This window comes from Eulemur rufifrons, chromosome 9 (assembly GCF_041146395.1).
Source record: "Eulemur rufifrons isolate Redbay chromosome 9, OSU_ERuf_1, whole genome shotgun sequence".
NCBI classification, from domain to species: Eukaryota; Metazoa; Chordata; class Mammalia; order Primates; family Lemuridae; genus Eulemur; species Eulemur rufifrons.
In genome coordinates this window covers 13,449,481-13,469,221 of record NC_090991.1, presented here as the reverse complement: position 1 = coordinate 13,469,221, position 19,741 = coordinate 13,449,481, and the positions used below count along the sequence as shown (strand labels likewise).

The following is a 19,741-nucleotide window of genomic DNA, read 5'->3' as shown; positions in this document are numbered from 1 at the left end:
TCTCAAAAGAGAACCAAACTGACGGTGGTCAAACCCACTACAGACGGAGACTTTGTTAAGCTGCAAATGTGAGGAAGCCAACAGAGAATGACCAATACTTCCTCATCTTGCTGACAACGTCACTGCTCATAATAAGGCAACAAGGAAGGCTCCTAGACTTATGTCCAATGAATGAGAAAGGGCCAACTGCTGAGGTGGCAGTGAACAGATGCACTGGGAAATGAGAGTGGACATTTACTGAATGTTGTCTACAAGCCAAGTGATGAGGGTATCATCTTGGATTTTCTAACAGGGATAGATGACAACAAATGACAGGTAGTGGAACACAAAACTCAAGTCTTTAGAAAAGCAGACTTCAGAAAATCCCGAGAAAAAAGTAGCCAATCGCAAGGCCTCGGATTAGAATAATCAAAAAAGCTGGAAGATATTGAATACAGTAACTCAGACTATGAAGTGATCCCAAGGAAAGAGAAGGCAGCAAAACTTAGGTGAACATAACTCATCAAAGAACACATATGGGAGATGGATACAGAGTAAATCACTGAGAAAGAGAATGAGAATGGCACAAATCTGAAGGACTAATGTCAGGCTATATGGTAACATGGAAAATGCTGACGAAAGGCTGTCAAGTGGAAAGGAAAAACAGCAGCGTGACCGTAAAGGGAAAAACAAAAAGTCCACACCCAAAAAGAGATAAGGTGTTCACAGCCGCAGCTGCAACTGCATCGCCTCTAACTGCCCGAGTTCCAGACAAAGGAGAAGGTGGGTAAGTAAGGTCTTCATACCATGGCTCCTACAAAGCAGACTGCCTGCCAAGCGACCAGTGCTGAAGTACCCAGGAAGCAACCGGCTACAAAAGCCATTCACATGAGCGCGCCCTCTACTGGAGGAATAAGAAACCCCATCACTACAAGCCTGGTACCGCAGCACTCCGTGAAATTGGATGTTATCAAAAACACACTGAACTGATTTGCAAACTTTCTTTCCAGCGCCTGGTGCGAGAACTGCTCAGGACTTCAAAACAGATCTGCACTTCTAGAGCACAGTTATTGGTGCTTTGCAGGAGGCAAGTGAGGCCTACCTGGTTGGCCTTTTTGAAGACACCAACCTGTGTGCTATCCATGCCAAACATGTAACAATTATGCCAAAAGACATCCAGCTAGCATACCACATACGTGGAGAACATGCTTAAGAATCCACTATGGGCCAGGCGTGGTGGCTCACGCCTGTGATCCTAGCGCTCTGGGAGGCCAATGCGGGTGGATCGTTTGAGCTCAGGAGTTCGAGACCAGCCTGAGCAAGAGCGAGACCCCGTGTCTACTAAAAATAGAAAGAAATTATATAGACAACTAAAAATATATAGAAAAAATTAGCCAGGCATGGTGGCGCGTGCCTGTAGTCCCAGCTTCTCCAGAGGCTGAGGCAGAAGGATTGCTTGAGCCCAGGAGTTTGAGGTTGCTGTGAGCTAAGCTGACGCCACGGCACTCTAGCCCGGGCAACAGAGCCAGACTCTGCCTCAGGAAAAAAAAAAAAAAAGGTACCCAAGTATATGATTTTGAGTGGAAAAACAAGGGACAGAAATCAGGTATTAGCAGTTTTTCCATTTTCATTTGTGTGTGAATTTTTGACATAAATGTGTGGATGTGAAGCATTAATGCAAGTCAAAATGTTTCAGTGAACAAGTTTCAGCAGTTCAACTTTATAACAGTTATAAATAAACCTGTTAAATTTTTCTGGGAAAAAAAAAGTGATACGAACACACAAAATGTTGACAATGACTGGGTTTGGGTGGTAGACTGCGGGCAACTCTTCTTCTTACTCTACTTTCCAAATTTTCTTTTTCTTTTCTTTTTTTTTTTGAGACAGAGTCTCACTTTGTTGCCCAGGCTAGAGTGAGTGCCGTGGCGTCAGCCTAGCTCACAGCAACCTCAAACTCCTGGGCTCAAGCGATCCTCCTGCCTCAGCCTCCCGAGTAGCTGGGACTACAGGCATGCACCACCATGCCCGGCTAATTTTTCTATATATATATTTTTAGTTGTCCATATAATTTTTTTCTATTTTTAGTAGAGACGGGGGTCTCGCTCTTGCTCAGGCTGGTCTCGAACTCCTGACCTTGAGCGATCCACCCGCCTCGGCCTCCCAGAGTCCAAATTTTCTTTAGTGAGCATGAATTGTTTGTAAAGTATCTAATGAAGAAAAGGTCCAGAGTGAACAGGCTCATCAAAAATGCTGACAGCTTTCTTTTTGTAAGTGTTTAGAGCAAAACTGCTTTGGGAAGATGATGCAAGAAAAAGGCAGAAGTGTTGACCTATTTTGCTATTCTACTAATTGGCAGAACAGCTATCACTAAAGAATCAAAACCCATTAGGTGACAAGAGCATAAGAATTAGTTTTAATAGATTTAAATCTTCTAGTCTAGAATTACATCCCAATATACTAACTCAAACACACAGCTGTGAGTTGAGAATCAGGCAGTAATCTCTAAAAAGTAGCAGGGCAAGAGAGAAGTACCTTAAAGCCTTGAGAAGGACTAATTCTATACTGATTTTCATAAAGGGGGAAAACGGAAATTCCCAAACCACAGATTGAAAAGCTTACTGTCAGTCTCTGAAATTAAAAAAAAAAAAAAAAAAAAAGCTCATTAGAATCTACATTCCCTTAAATACCTAAGTCTTTCCCATAGGAAATGACATGAGTCCAATAGGAAGAAAGCCAGACTAGCCGAGCATGTTGGCTCACACCTGTAATCCCAACACTTTGGGAGGCCAAGGCAGGAGAATCACTCGAGCCCAGGAGTTCAAGACCAGCCTGGGCAACATAGGGAGACTCACCTCTACAAAAAATAAAAATTAGCCAGATGTGGTGGTACATGCCTATAGTCCCAGCTACTTGGGAGGCTGAGACAGAAGTATCACTTGAGCCCAAGAGTTTGAGGTTGCGGTGAGCTATGATGAAAACTCTAGCCCAGGTAACAGAGCAAGACCTTGTCTTAAAAAAAAAAAGAAAAGAAAAGAAAAGAAAGAAAAAAAGCTACACTAACCTCATTTCTTTTTTTGATAGAATTACTAAGCCAAGAAAGTCAAAGAATATCATGGATGGTATTTGATCTCGAGTTTTTTAAGGCATGTAAAATTCAGTTCCTCATGACAATAAAATGAAATGTGGGCCTGATGATAATAGAATAAGATTTATAATTAATACATCTGTGTTTCATGGCATGATACGGGAATATGCTGCTCAACATTCACCAACAACTGGATGAAGAAGCAGAAACCATACACACCAAGGTGGAGAGAATAAAAAGTGAGGAATAGAGCTAAAAGTTGAAAGGTAGACTTAAGATGAAAATTAACTCAACAGACTGAAAATGGAGGCTTGAAATCAGTAAGATATAATTTAATAGGGATAAATAAAAAAGTAATTTTTAAAAAAGTATCTCAAGTACAAGACGAGAAAGACTGTTTTGATGGGCACCATTCCTGGGGAAAAGACCTGGGTGCTTTGGTTGACTAGAAGATGAGCACAACACTATGAAATGGCTGGGACAGAGACAACGGTAAGAGTCCTGCCATACTTTCCATGAACCCAACCATATCCAGAATCTACACCTCACCTTATGAAGAACATGCAGAAACTGGAAGGCGTCTGGAGAAGAAAAACCAGAAAACCATGTCACATAAAGAAAGTTTAGGGAGAGGCAGTAAGCCTGTACTTCCATTACCTGAAGGGTTATTCTGTGAATAAAAAAGGGACTTAACAGTGTTGTTCTAACTATTCTAACAGTAACTAACAGAAATTACTAGAAGGCAATGCTCAACGCAAGGAAGTATCCAAAAATAAAGTTGTCTGCCTCATAAATAGCTCTCATGCCATCGCTAAGAAACATTCAGGCAGAGGCCAAAGAACCATTAGCAACTTTGCCAAAAGGTCTGCAGTGCTGGGCAAGAGATTGGTCTAGATAACCTCTCACCTCCTTTCCAACAATGAGGGCTCTGATCATGCGGATAAGGAGATGGAAGCTGCTTGACACTAAGTCATTTAAAAGTAGCAAGTCCCTCTTGATGCAGAATAGACTAGTGTAGCATTTCACAAACCTGTCCCTGAATGCTGGCAGAGCCGTTAAGAACACAGGCTTCGTGAGATCAGCCTTCAAATCCCAGCCTTGCTACTTACCTGCCTGTGGGACCCTGGGCAAATGTCTCAACCTCTCAGCACCCTAGTTTTATCATAAAATGGAAATGATAAATACTTCCCCTCACAGGGTGTTGAAAGGATAACTACATAGCAAAGTGACTGGCTAGACTAAGCATTTAACTAAGAAATGTGAATGTTATTGCTGGCCTATGTTTATGTCTGTGTGTCTCTGTGCCCAACAGTTCTGTCAGTGAGTTTTTGTTTGTATTCTACTGCCAATATATTATTGTTGTTGATATTGATAACAAGAATAATAAATAACTTGACACCTGGTACAGCTGTAAGAGTCAAGATGCTTATTCCAATCTCTCCATTCTCCCAAGACGCTGGGTCACTTACGACTGCTTGGAAGATGAAGAATGCCAGATAATGATAACAACCTAAGGGTAATAACTAATATTTACTGGTCACCTACTGTGTGCCAGGCACCACTCAAAGAACTGTCTTTTTGTTAGAGTCTCCCAACAACCCTATAAGAATTTCTATTATCTGTCTTTCCAGATGAGGAAACTGAGGTTCTTAGAGGGAAAGGAACTTGCCCAAGGTCGAAAGTTAAACAGTAACAGGTCAGGATTTGAATACAGGCAACTGGGCTTTGGAACCCATGTTCATAACCACAAAACCAATCCTTCTCAATCCTGGATGCACATTAAAATTACCTGGGAAAATATAAAAACAATAACTATCTCCAGGATCTATACAACCCCACCTCACCCCTAATTCTAATTTCAATTCATCTGGGATACACAGCAGCATTCCCTAGGGTTCAGAAACACTACCTGAGGCAACGCTCCTCCCTAGATGAAGAGACTGAAATGATCCTGGTGCTAAAGAACCGAGTGCTGGCACTGATGGTGGCTGGCTTCTGCACCCTCTGCAAGGAGCCCCGGCATGGGGCACCCATGTACCAGTACTCCTTTGCCAGCCAGTCAAAGGTGCTTGGCAGCTGGTGCCAATATGAAGCTCTCAAGTTTATCAGCTTCCCCACCCAGGTGCTGGCCAAGGCCTCTAAGGTGATCCCTGTCACGCTGATGGGAAAGCTGGTGTCTCGACACAGCTATGAACACGGGGAATCCCTGACAGTGGCCTCATCTCCACTGGGGTCAGCACGTTTCTGCTGTCCAGCGGACCAGAGCTGCACGGCTCCCCAGCCACCACACTCTCAGGCCTCATCTTACTGGCAGGCTACACTGCTTTTGACAGCTTCACCTCAAACTGGCAGGATGTCATTGGTGCAAATGATGTTTAGGGTCAATTTCTTCTCCTGACTTTTCACAGTAGACTCAGTGCTAGGCCAGGGGGCCCTTCTGGAGGGGACCCGCTTCATGGGACGACACAGCAAGTTTGCTGCCCATGCCCTGCTTCTCGTGGTCCGCTCTGCAGGTGACCAGCTCTTCATCTTCTACACCATTAGGCAGTTTGGGGCCGCTGTCTTCACGATCATCATGATTCTTCACCAGGCCTTTGCCAGCCTTCTTTCCTGCCTCCTCTATGGCCACACTGCCACTGTGGTGGGAGGGTTGCGGGTGGCTGTGGTCTTTGCTGCCCTCCTGCTCTGAGTCTATGCCCAGGGCCGTCTGAAGCAATGGGGAAAGAAGGCTGTGCCTGTTCAGTCCCCTGCGCAGACGGTGTGAGCAGGGGAGAGGGGTCCACGGGGGTGAAGTAAAATAGGACCCTCTCACCATGCTGGTAACTCCTCTCCTACTGTAACTCATCAGAGCCCTGGCTCTAGGGCAAAATGCAAGTGTTTTCTCAGTATCACAGACCAGCTCTGCAGCTGGAGGTGGAGAGCCCAGGAGGAAGCTTTCCCCTTTGCCTTAGAAGTCACCCATCCTCCCCTAGAAGGGTTCTTCCAAGCCCCAGGGCAGACAGTCCTCAGTATAGGGGGTTGGCAGGTAACGGCTCCAGGGGGCAGAGGTACCTTGCACAGCTCCTCCCTCCTCACGTTCCCTGAAGTCTTGCCCTGGCTGTTGGCTCCACCACCTTTCAGACTCCCCCCCTCCACAGATACTTGTATTTCTTACTCCAGGGCAGAAAGCACAAATGGTGTTAGGCTCCAAATGCTGCTTTCCCAGGAGGGTAAAAGATGGTGCTGTGCTGAGGAAGGGGGACTAGAGAGCCCTGCCCGGCAACCCCACCTGGTGTTCCTGGATCCCTAGGCTCTGGTCCGTGAGACAGCTGTAGGTTTTGGTACTTTGGAAATGTAACTTTTTGCTCTTATAATTTTATTTTATTAAATTAAATTGCTGCAATGGGGGTAAAAAAAAAAGAGACATTGAAATAAGCAACCTTCCCCCGCTGACATTCCAGAGCAAGAGCAGTCCTACTGCCATTTTAAAGAGTGTCTTTAGAACCATGAGATCGAAATTGCTTTTCCAAAAAAAGAAAAAAAAATTTTTTTAATTAAAACTTAACCCTCAAAACAATCCTATTAAGACAGGTATCATATTCCCATTTTATAGACAAGGAGACTGAGCCTTAAAGGCTCAATAATTTGCCCATAGTCACAAAGAAACTGAGACTAGATTCCAGAAGGGTTTGGACACCTGACGAGCTCCAAAAGAGGTGAGAAAGAATTTTGAGTGGGTGAACAAATATGCTTCATAGAGGAAGTGACACCTGAACCAAATGAAGCATGGGACAAGGAAAGGCAAATAAGCAGAGTGAAAGGTATGAACTATTAATATAGCAGAGGAAAGCTGTCTCAAGAATATTCAGGGAACCAGGAATCCGCAGGTGCGGTGAAACCATAGTGCTTTCAATGTAGAGATGTGAGAGGACTCAAACGTCTACTTGGCCAAGACTGTGCACGCACATGAACGTCAAGCTGCACAGTTGTCGTGGGCCTTCACAAGACTTCTCCTGAAACGGAAATCCACTAAAGCAGACGCCTGGAACCCCAGGCTATGAGGGAAGCAAGGTCTATCTTTGACTTGAACTTGTGATGCAGGAAAGAGTAAAGCAGCTTTCAGAGTTGAGCTCTGCATCTAAGCTACTCTGCCTATTAAGACTGACTGAGGAGGGACAAGGTTTGGGTCCACAGTATGGTGTCATACATTACACGGCAATAGAGCAAAGCAGTTAAAAGCAAAACTTTAGAGTCAGATAAACCTGGGTTCAAATCCCAACTCTATCTTTACTAGCTGCATAACCCTGGGCAAATTATTAGACTTCTTTGAGCCTGTTTCCTCCTTTGTAAAATGGGATAAAAATATATGCCTCATAAGGTTGTTGTGAGAAATAAATAAGAAAAAACATGTAGGCTGGGCACAGTGGCTCACGTTTGTAATCCCAGCACTTTGGGAGGACAAGGCAAAAGGATCACTTGAGGCCAGGAATACCAAGTTTCAGTGAGCTATAACTGTGCCACCATATTCCAGCCCGGGCAACAGAGCAAGACCCTGTCTCCAAAAAAAAAAGAAAATGAAAAAATATGTAATGTGCAAAATGTAGTTAGCACAGTCTCTAGTAAAAAAGTTAAGTTCCTAAAAAATAGTAGCTAGTCTTTCATTTATTCAACATGTTTACTGAGCTATTTATTTATTTAATTCATTTATTTTTGGAGACAGGGTCTCACTGATGGACTAGAGCGCAGTGGCATCATCATAGCTCACTGCAACCTCAAACTCCTGGACTCAAGTGATCCTCCTGCCTCAGCCTCCCAAGTAGCTGGAACTACAGGTGTGTGCCACCATGCCTGGCTAATTTTTATTTTTTTGTAGAGATGGGGTCTCCCTATGTTGTTCAGGCTGGTCTCAAAACTCCTAGGCTCAAGTGATCCTCCTGCCTTGGCCTCCCAAAGTGTTGGCATGAGCCACCGTGCCTGGCCAACAGAAGTGTTAATGACTTTCCTCCACCAATCCCAAAATTGCTACAACTCCCCTCAAAGAAGGTCTCACTATAATACACTTACATTAACATTTAAAGGCAAAGAAAAGTTAACACCTCTATGACAAAAGCAGAAAATGAGTAAGGGTCCTTAGAAGCACAAGTTCTAATCTCAGCTCTGCCACTTACTGGTGACTTCCTCTGGGCCTCCTCAGATAAGACAATCTTTTTTCCCAGCTCTAATATCTGAGACAGCTGATAGCATCTCAATTTTAACAGGTGACCTTAGAAATGACAATTTCACAAGTACTTTCCTTCGGGAATATTTGGATGAGGACTGGACATGCAAGACAAGGCCAGAAGTATTAGGCGACAGCAGGGAAAAGTCATTCTCTAGGGAAATGTGGAAAAATTCCCCCCCAAACATCCTGTACCTTTCTTCATCATGTCTCGGTCCAGGGCTACATTTCTCTGGGCAAGATTTACTTCTGATCGAAAATGGAAGCGCTTAGCTCGCTGTTCTTTCTTTTCAATTGCTTCCTAAAAAGTACAGAAAAAGTCAAAGAAGTAAAACATGGAGGAGGAAAGTTAAATCACAAACACAACATGACGCATCAGTGACAACCCTAAAATAAATGAAAAGAAATGAGCAACACTGTGCCTTGATTAAGTTGTGCAGAGAACTGGATATTCACACTCAGTGGCTGGGTGGCTCTGCTATAATTTGTTATCACCTCCATCATATCACAGCCTATTACTGTGCCTGGGACATTGTAGGAACTCAATGAGCATCTGTTGAGTGAATGAATAGTGCTTTACAATTTATAAAGTTCTCTGACATTTATTATTAGTAATTAGGCCAACAAATTACAATTAAATAATCTCAACATCCCAGTTTTCCAGATGCAGAAACTGAGGCACAAAAAAGCAAAAAGGTTTGCCGGAGGTATTTCAGCTAGTTAAGGGGGCAGATCTTCTGATTCCAGCGCTATTTCTAGGAGCTCCTCCACAACCACCATTTCACGTCATCTGCGGGCATGGTAATCACACCCATCACGCTCTTCCACATTATATCTGCCTCAGCAGTCCACTCCCTAAAGCTAGTTCCTATTTAAAAATAACACTGAAGCAAACAAACTCTCTCAACTATTCCAGCCTTTGTGTCCATGGAATTGCCAGTTTTCATCTTTAAGTGACAAGTAGCATCGATGCATCACTGAAAAAAAATAATCAGCTTTTAAGTTTTTTCCAAGAGCTAAAATAGATTTAGGTCCAACTGTGGGTTGGCTGATGGTTCATAGGAACCCTTCACTAATTGTCTATCGACTTTACCACACTAATTGAAGGTCGGACTATCGAAAGCTTATGAGGATTGGTAAAATAGCAACACTTGTATTACTTCTCAATAGTTATGCTAATTTTCTTCACTGAAGTTTTCCAAGTACAAACAACAATCTACCTTCCTTGAGTAACAATTTAAGTGCCAACTCTGGGACTACCACCCTTTTCCCCATATACCTGTTTCATATAATGGCAAACTGTGTAGGATTAAGAACAGTCTGCTTCTTTTTCAACTACACTAAGAAAACATTTTCACTTTATTCTATTTTCTTGTCTAACAGATGATCAGTTCTCTTTCTTTTGGCCTTTAAGTAATCTGAGACACATTGAGACACAGACAAACTATAAAAAGATAAGTATGACATATTTATTTTCATTTTTGCTTTTATGCATCCAATATAGCAATATATGCTATTATTCAGAATTGTAATTCAGAATTCTATTCCAAACTTAATTGCATACATTAAAATCAGAAAGAATGTCTAAACTGGACACCACTGATTAAAGCAACAAATATGTACGGACTGTTTATAATAAGGAATATAATAGGTTTGACTCCATGAGGTGCTACAATGAAGGTCGTAATCTGTTAATAGCAACCACCAGACAAAAGGCAACACTCTTAGGTACTGAAAATAATTCAGTTGACTTGGCCTTCAAAGTTTAGACAGCCAGGCAATCAGGCAATCAGGAAACCCTCGCCCCTTTTTTTAGAGATGGTGTCCAGCAATGTTGCCCAGGCTGGCCTTGAGTTCCTGTGCTCAAGCAATCGTCTCACCTTAGCCTCCCAAAGTACTGGGATTACAGGCGTGAGCCACCACAGCTAGCCAGGAAATCCTATTTTTCTAAGACTCCAACCAGTGAGGAATATAAACATTTACTAAGGGCCTACTATGTGCCAGGCACTTTTCATGTTTTATTTCATTTAAAGTGGAAACAGCATGCATTTTTTAAAGAATGAGCATAGCACTTTAAAAAGCATTCCCAATACAGAACTCTTTTTGGAAATGGTTAAGCACAGGCATCTAGATATTGTGATTTTATCTTTCCATGGATGCAAGAACACACAAATGGTGCCTAGATGTTTTCAGGATGCATAAAGGCATCACTGTGTAACATGAAGTTTAAAAAAATTTTTTTGAATTCAGCAACAAAAGAAAAAAGGAAGTAAAAAAGAATATTTAACACTCTGCAAGTTCTAAGGACCAAGTTCATTAAGTTCACCTGTTTATCAAACTGAATAAATGTCTTACCTTGGAGGTGACATCAATCCCAGTGATAAAGCTGCCAGCCTTGTTTTCATATCTTCTGCTTGTGTCCTAACACAAAGAGGAAGGGTGAGAAATCCTGACAGCAATTGAAGAAAAACCCAGGAGAAAAGACAGTTTGACAACTGGTTCTTTTTGAATAGTCATTCTTCTCAGCAACCCTCCCCCACCACTGACAACCTCTTATTAAGAAGCCCATCCCCGTGACTCCACGGTATCAATCAACCACTCTATCAAGAAGTCAGAACCTGTCCAAAAGCATAAGAAATTCCATCAGCTGAAGGTATCCATATAAAGAAAATCTAAAGGCTTTCGTGAAAAAATGTCAAAGAGGAGGCAGTCATTTATCTTTCCAATCCAGACTGGACAAATTCCCCATGCCAGGCCACCAGGTGGAGCACAAGCTTCCACCAAAATGCAGACAGTCCAGGCTCACTTAGAACTCCTAGAGAAAATACAGCACCGTGCAATGAAAAGAGGACGGGATTTGGAAATTTAGCAAGGACTAAAGTCTCAGCTCTGATGTTCACTAATTACAGAACACTGTATAATTTCTTTGACCTCTCTGGGCCGAGATTTTCTCCATGATACCTGCCTACTTTCCTCATCTCTTTTGCTGCTTTTTTTTGCTGCTTTTCCATTTGCACTACAGAATTTCTGTGCCTCCAGCACAATAATCTCGTTCCCATCTCAGAACCTTTGCACCCCCTGCTGGGAACACTCCCTTCCAATGTGCACATGGTTGGCTCCTTTTTGTCATTTAATGTCCAGTTTAAATGTTACCATCTCAAAGGACTTCGCTGACTATCCCATCACATTCTGTCTCCAGCTCTGCACACACTCCTCACCCCTGCACTCTCTATCCGTTAACATTATTTTCTTCATAGCACTTAACACTAAGGAAATTATTTACTTGTGTTCCCAACTGGAAAATAAACTCCAAGAGGGAGTTTGATCTTGATTCTGATCAAGCACTTAGGGCCTGGCACATGGTGGGGCATGCAATGAAAACATGTTGAACTGAATGAATGAAGGGATAATTCTACCTCACAACTGCAGTGATGTTTACTTTTTGTTTGTTTTTGTTTTGAGACAGGGTCTCACTATGTTGTCCAGGCTGATCTCCAACTCCTGGGCTGAAGAGATCCTCCTGCCTCAGCCTCCCAGAGTAGCTGAGACTATAGTCTCAGACCTAGGCACCTGGCATATTTAAATGATATAGTGTAATGATTTTAATGGTAAAATGCCCTTATGTTAATTGTTATTAACCACAGTCACTGTCATTTGCCATCTCTAGTGACCCCCTTTTTTCCATATCTTCGTTTTAAAAGCAAGACTGGTAAAAAGTAGTTCATGTTAAGTGAGAAATTAAGTCCACGAGAGGAGCCATCCAGGCCTGAGACCAGCTCTAACAACTGCACATACGACTATCAAATCACAAGCAAAACACCCCTCACCGTCCCCATTATGGTAAAGGAGGGACCAAAAACCGCTAGTGGTCCTATATTTCGGTGTCACTACAGGTCAGATGCCGGAGTCACACTGTATATAGGTGCTACACGGCAGTGGAGCTGCGCGAGGCAACATGACCTCTCAAGTCACAACAGAAACGGTGAGTTTCTGTTTCTGACAGGTCCAGCCCTCCCAAGAGAAAGGGCGAGTGCCATGTTTAACAGACACCAACTCATCTGGGGCAGGACCCACTAGGAGACCTGGATGCCAGCTCCACCCCACAGTTCCTCCAGGGCTGCTCCGGGTTCTGTTCCCGCGCAGGGCTCCCCTTTATCTCAATGTCAGCCCCTCCTCACTCCCTTGCACTGCGCGGCTCAGAGGGGCAGCGGAGGGGGTGTCCTCGGCTATCTTCCAGCCACCTCCCCCCCCCCACCTCCAGCCCCCTCAACACCCATTTCCGGCGCCCAGGCGTCCTTTCTCCAGCTCCGGCTCTCTCCTCAGGCCTGACGCCCCCGCCCCCGGGCGCTCGCGCCCCTCTCTCCAGCTCCGCGGACTTCCTCCGGCCAAGGATCCCGCCACCTCCCCTTCCGGCCCCCTCCGGCGCAGGGCACTCGCTCCGCGACCTCCTCCTCGCTCCCCGCCCCCCGCCCGTACCGGGATCAGTTCCTTCAGCGAGCGCCGCACCGGCACGATCTCCAGCTCGCCCTCCTCCACCTCCATAGGCTCCGGCTCGCCACGGTCCAAACTGGACTCGGCCTCAGGTGACGGGAGCCCCAGGGCCGGCCCCGCCGGGGCCTCCGCCTTCACCGACACCCGCAGGCCCCGTACGGCCGCCATCGCTGCCTGCCGGCCGCACCACTGAAAACCCGCCCCGCACACCCGCCAGCTAGAGCGCCGCCGCCACTGGCCACCGAGGAGCCGCCGCCGCCGCCACCTAGAGCGTCGCTTGCCTCCGCCAGAAGGCCAGCATTAGCGTTCCCGCCACCTGGTGGCGGGAGGAACCCGGGCCGGCTGCGGCGGGACCTGGTAAGGAGAAGGCGGGACCGAGTGGGGACAGGGGCGGGGCCTGCTGGAGGGGACGGGATCTGGAGGAGATCGGTGTAGTCCGATGTTACAGGTCTAAATCTGTACTAAAAGCTAACTTTACTGAGCGATCACTATGTGCCAGACACTTCTAAGCGCTTGAGCCCTTACAACAACCCCATGAAGTAAGTCCTATTATTACTGTTGTTTCACATGTGAAGAAACTGAGGCACAGAAATGTACCCAGGGTGACAGGCTATTTGAGGGATAAAACCTGGATCCAAGCCTAGACAGTCTGGCTCCAGAGCCCAGAATGAGCCTTGGTATATCACCTCTGGGCAATCTGCAGGTTTACAAAGTTACTTGCCTTGCCCACCTTTGTCTCTTTCAGGTCTCCCCAAAATTGGCCCATGTTACATACACTAAAATTGAGACTCCAAGAGGGTAGTGACCTGCCCAAAGGCCAGAGCTTAGACCCCAATTTCCTGACTCCTGAAGGTGCTATCCACTGTAGACCTGTGAGCATGGTTTCCTGCTGCTATTTTTCTAAGAGCCTGGTGGGGGAGAGGGAGTATCTGGGCTTCCAGAGGGCGCCACTGGTCAGTTTTTGCTTTGAGTCCTGACTGCATCTTCCTCCCTATGTAACCTTAGGCTAGTCCTGGCCCCTTTCTGGGCCTGTTCTCCTGCCTGATGAGTGAGTAGGAGGACCCTAGAGTTTCTGAGCCTTACCAGCTCTGACCATGGAGGAACAAATAATTATAAACCAAGGAAGAGCATGATCAGCATAAGACACACCTGGGCATCAAGCTGGCTGGCCCTGCCCCACACACCGTTTGTGGCCTTGGGAGAGCCACTGAACCCTGTGGAGCCTCAGTTCTTTCATCGGTAATATGGAATAATATTACCCATCTCCAAAGGAGGTTGTGAGGGTTAAATGAGATAATTATATATAGATACAGGATCCAACAGAAGGGGTGCAGTACATCATAGTTTTTCTTAAATTTGGGTTAAATCACAGGGCAAACACAAGACGGAGCTCTTGGCCAGGCACAGTGGCTCACGCCTATAATCCTAGCACTCTGGGAGGCCAAGGTGGGAGGATCACTTGAGCTCAGGAGTTGGAGACTAGCCTGAGCAAGAGGGAGAGCCCATCTCTACTAAAAATAGAAAAAATTAGCCAGGCGTGGTGGCATTTGACTATAGTCCCAGCTACTCGGGAGACCAAGGCAGGAGGATTGCTTGAGCCCAGGAGTTTGAAGTTGCAATGACCTATGATGACGCCACTGCACTCTAGCCAGGGCAACCGAGTGAGACCCTGTCTCAAAAAAAAAAAAAAACGGCTAAGCTCTTTAAAGGACTCATTTTGCTTGATGAATGGAACACAAAGTAGTCACAAAATTAGGTTGAATGCATGGGATGCAGTTGTGTGCATTTTTAAGAACATTTCAAAGAAAGTTTGTGCTTGAAGTGGCCAGCTGTGAGTGACAGTCACAGGCCCCACCATTACTAGGCTTGTGGGGTGGGGGATGACAGAGGAGGAAGCAATTCCTCCTCCACTGTGGACACTGGGAGGCCGGCAGAGAGGGCTGGGCAGGCCCCTATCCCTGCTGGGTGGGAGCCTTGCTGCCTGAGGACTCGATTCAGGGAGGACTCAACATTGCAGTTCAGTGCAGTTCAGGGGAGAACCAGCACCCTGGAGGGGCTCTAGCTGGCAGGTGAATTAGGAGTCCAGGGCAAGCCAGGACATCAGACAAACACCAAGGCTCCCAGGCTTCTGTCAGAAAAGGCCTTCATCTCTTTCCCCTTTTGGCCACCTAACTCACCTGCCCCCCTTTCCTGTCCTCGGTGCAGCCAGCTGAGGTGGAGCCATGGAGAATTTAGGAGGTGGTTAAAAAATAATTTTCAAAAAGCTAAAAAACATGACTCTCAAACAAATATAAAATGAACACATGTCAAAGCTTTTATCCATTCATTAATGAGTGAGGAAACAAGTAAGATATTAAGACTAGTTCAAAAGAGAATTTGAGAATGAATATACAGTTGGTCAGTCAAAGGAATGCTGAGATGCATTTGACAAGGCAGATTAATGCTCTACAAGGCAAGAAACTAGACCCTTTGGGGTTCTATTTTCTACCAGACAGCAGACGTTTGCATTGCTATTAGATAAGAATTACGTACGTGTTATGAATTTTCTATAAAGTAACCTCTACTCTCACAGAGTTGTAAAATACCCTAATCAGTAGTAAATAAGGAGTCAGGAGGCTGAGGCAGGCAGGAAGATCACTTGTGGCCAGGAGTTCAAAACTAGCCTGGGCAACATAGTGAGACCCCCATCTCTACAAAAATTAAAAAATTAGCTAGGCATGGTGGCACACACCTGTAGTCCCAGCTACTCAAGAGACTGAGGCAGGAGGATCGCTTGAGGCCAGGAGTTGAAGGCTGCAGTGAGCTATGATTGTGCCACTGCAGTCCAGCCTGGACAACAGAGTGAAACCCTGTCTCTAAAAGAATAATAAATAGTAAATAAGAAGTCTTAGCTGGGCACGGTGGTATGTGCCTGTAATCTCAGCTACTTGAGAGGCTGAGGTGGGAGGATCACTTGAGCCCAGGAATTCCAGCCTGGGTGGCAGAGCAAGACTCTGTCTCTTAAAAAAAAACTAGTAAATAAGAAGTCAAACAAAGCTACACATCACTAGAGAATCAGATGGTTCCCCAGGTAGAAAAGGGGCATTGGATAATACCTGGCACTGCACCGAGAGAACATCTGTGTAGTCCTTTTCACTATTTCCAAATTCTGGATAATTTTTAATAGAAAAAACCAGGAGAATGGGACACTGGGACAGACCAGAGAGTTTTAAGAAGAGAGTGATCAAGTGTCAAATTCAACCACAACTTGACATTGGAACTTAGCTTGGATCTAGAGGTTTGTTGGCCATTGGTGACTTTGAAGAGACCGATGTCCATGAAGGCGAAGGCAGATTAATGGCCGGAGTTGAGGCAGTGTAGACCACTCTTTTGAGAAGTTTGTGAAGGGGAGGCTAGTGGGCAGGGGAGGATAATAACAGGGTCTTCTAAAAGGTTCCTTTTTGGGTTTTCTTTAACTGAAATTGGCCTTTACCTCTCCTTTTTCCCTCCCTCTCCAACTCAGGGAGAAGGAGAATAAAAATAATGGAATCCTATCTCTCCCGAAGTAACAAAGGGAAAAGCCATTCAAAGGTCATATGAGCTCCTAAGGTGAAATCGAATGCTACTTGAAGACTGGTAACAAGTCCACTGGCCTCAGGTGATGCCCTGCTGATGACAGCAGAGGTGGTATTTAGTGCACTTTTACACTGGGCACACAACCCCCATATCCCGCACCCGCCAGTCGTAGTTAAGGAAAAGTTTCCATAGTCAGAGAGGTCATGAAGCAGCTGACCCTGGTGGAGGTACTATATCCATGCCCCTCACTGGCTGCATAGCTAAATTCCTGAAAGGACCATCTTCCCTCCCTTTCTCTGTTCCCCTCACCTCCCTTGACCACTCAGCATCGTAGATACCCTGCGCACCCTGCCATTATAATGCCACACTCAGTTTTCCTTTTACCTCCCCACTGCTCCTCCTCCAGTGCCTTTGCGGGTTCTTTCTCTTCCCCCAACAGTGACAGTCCATCAGGGCTCCATCCTGGGCCCTCTGTCTTCTCTCCCATGCTCGCCACCCCCGCACCCCCAACCGTCTCCTCGTACACATGCATGGCTTCCAACTGCACTGCCATCCACGCCCCAAGGGCCCTCACCTCTCCATTTGCAGTTCTCACCTCTCCTCTGAGCTCCAGACCCGCATGTCCAACTGCCTCCTGGACGTCTTCACTTGAAAGTCTCAAGACACCCCAGACTCAACCTGCCAGGTCCATTGTGTTCCCTCCCTCCCTGATCAGCACAATAGTCAGCACTTATCGTTCAAAATCATCCATGCACTCGCATGGCAACTTGATTGATGTCTGTCTCTTGCTGTGGACTGTGAGAGCCACGACAGCAGGAACTGTGTTGGTTTGGCTTAGTGTCTAACTCAGTGCCTGGTTACAGAAGGCCCTGGACAAATATTGAAAGGATGGAGGGATGGATGGATGGACATGTCCAAAGCACATGAGGCCTTTGCCTACGCTAGATTTGGGAACATAGAGCACCGATCTTCCACCCCTCTTTACCAAATCCTAGACCAGGGCTACTCATGTCAACCCCTGCTGTTCATTAACATCACCTGGGGAACTGGAACGGTTACATATTCAATGATTCCAACTATGTGACATTCTGGAAAAGGCAAATCTGTGGAGACAGTAAAAAGATCAGTGGTTGTCGGAGGGATGAACAGGAGGAGCATGGATTTTTAGGGCAGTGAAACTGTTGTGTATGATACTGTAAGGGTGGATGTATGTCATTATACATCGTCAAAACCCATAGAATGTACAGCACAGAGTGACCCCAATGTAAACTGTGGACTTCAGTTAATAATGATGTATCGATATTGGCTCATCAATTATAATAAGTATACCCCAGTGTAAGATGTTAATAATAGGGGAAACTGGGGGGCAGGAAGCAGAGTTTGAAGGGGCATATGGGAACTATCTGTACTTTCTGCTGAATTTTTCTATAAACCTATAACTGCTCAAAAAAAAAAAAAAAAGATAAAGTCTATTAATTAAAAAAAAATCCTGACACCTAGACTACGTCCCAGACCATTTGAACCAGAATTTCCCAGGGTAGGACCCAGGCATCAGGACTTAAAAGCTCCCTAGGAGAGTGTAGCCATGTTACCAGGTTGAGAACTAACTCGTGCTTCAGACTGGATGGGGAATGGAGGGTGGGGTGGAGGGGGCAGGCAGACCCAGTGGGTGGGGGAGCCCTTCTCATCTTTGGGGTGGGTTTCCCAGGGAGATAGGTGGATGTTGGCACAGATCGCCTTAAAGCAGAGGGGAGCACTTGAGGGCAAGCGGAGTCCTTTCCTTGTGAACGCTCCAGAGCCTTGGACATAATCCCTTTTGAACTCTAGGGGAAACCAAGTGAGAAGTGTAGCCAGTGCCCTGCAGATTTGCACTTCCCCATTTATCCAGTTTTATTCCTTCAGTGTAGACCTGTGCATAGTTCGTGTGTGTGTGTGTGTGTGTGTGTGTGTGTGTGTTGGGGGGTGGGAGTGGGAGAGACCAAAGGACTGGGGGCCAAAGTGCAGAGGGCATCAGCCAATCACATGGGTCATGGCTAGGACAGTGACCAGTCCTGCTGGGGTGGGGCTGAGTGAGTCCAGCAGTAACAGGGAACAAGGAGCCCCATGCGGAGGGCATCCAAGAGGCAACGCTACCTGGAGTGTGGGGCAGCAGCCCTCAGAAATCAAGGGGGCAGAAATTTGCTTTATGCCTAATAGAAAGGCCTGAGCAAGTTTGTAGGCTGAGGGGCAGGACACAGAGAACCAGAAGAGACCAGAGGTAAACAGGCCAGGGAAAGGGCTCCCTGAGAGATGCTCCTCGACTGGTCTTCAACACAGGGGAGAAGTGAGGGGCAGGTATAAATTGTGACAGTGACTCAGCCAGTTGGTGAAACTGTGATTCCTGCTTCCTGGCCCCAGTCTTGTAGGAAATGGGCCAGACACCAGACCACACACCACTATGGACCATGGAAGGCTTCCTGGAGGAGGTGACCTGGAGGTGGTGGGGCCTATGCAATTGGGAGGGCAGGGAGGCTGACCACACAAAGCGGGGATGGGCTAATGAATGACAAATTGGTCAGCCCCACCTGGACAGGGGCTGGCAGCTCAGCCTGGAGAGTGAGAAGACCCAGGCTTTTTCCGCTGGCACATCCTAGCTGGAGAAATGGATGTGTGAAGCCCCAGAGAGCAGAGCTATGTACATGTGTCTAGGGGCATGGAAGTAGGCAGCACAGGCCCTCAGAGGCCCAGTCTGGCAGGAGGCTAGAGCAGTGCAGGGAGAGTCCTCACGGGCCAGGGCTCAGTTCTGCAGTGAGACTAAGGACAGGCCCCTCCCCAGACCCTCCTGGTCTCCTCCTGAGCCTCGGTGGCCCCCCAGGCCCAGCACACCCACCACATGGCTCCCCTGGGATCCCTTAGCAGAGTCCCAGTGCCCAGAGGGGCAGCCCGAGGCAGACCTGCTCGTTTGCCTAAGGGGAGGCTGTGCTGCCTGCGTGCAGTAAGGTGAGTCCGTAACCTGAGGAGTGTTTATATGGGTCCCAGTGTGTCTGGGGTGTCTCCCTGGGAAAGTTGGAACCCTCAGTGGCCCTGGCCACCCTTCCCTCCTCTCCCCCAGGCTGAGACCACATAGGCTAGGAGGAGGCAGAGACCAGGCAAAGGGTCCATGAGATCCAGAGTCCCAAGGCATCTCTGAGAGGCACCAGGCCTCTAGCACATTAGTCTGACCCAAGGAGGGGGTCATGGGATCCCCAACTCAAAGCTGGTCAGAAGTTCCAGAGGCCTCGACTTGTGACTGGTGTCTGAAGTGGGGGCAGTCTTGGGGACTGAGCCCTCACCCTGGGGATCTGACACCATAATCAGGTAGAAAGTGCTAAAATTGGATTGGAGGACACCCAGCTGGTGTCTGCTGCAGAACTGACCGCTTGTTGTGTGTGGGGAACGACCCCCCACACACCTGA

At 46.5% G+C, this 19,741-nt stretch overlaps 1 protein-coding gene and 1 pseudogene across 1 annotated transcript in view; one reads left to right on the top strand and one right to left on the bottom strand.

Annotated features, from left to right (window-relative positions):
• Positions 1 to 12,954, bottom strand: part of NCBP3 (nuclear cap binding subunit 3) — a 36,268-nt gene extending 23,314 nt beyond the window's left edge. Inside the window, exons 1-3 of the mRNA XM_069482127.1 lie at positions 12,738 to 12,954; positions 10,617 to 10,682; positions 8,457 to 8,562 (exon numbers count right to left, since the gene is read on the bottom strand). Of these exons, the coding sequence (XP_069338228.1) occupies positions 8,457 to 8,562; positions 10,617 to 10,682; positions 12,738 to 12,920 (355 nt within the window). The 5' untranslated portion in view covers positions 12,921 to 12,954. The remainder of the gene's footprint in view (positions 1 to 8,456; positions 8,563 to 10,616; positions 10,683 to 12,737) is intronic.
• Positions 3,231 to 5,828, top strand: LOC138391944 (adenosine 3'-phospho 5'-phosphosulfate transporter 1-like; annotated as a pseudogene).
• Positions 12,955 to 19,741: the final 6,787 nt, after the last annotated feature.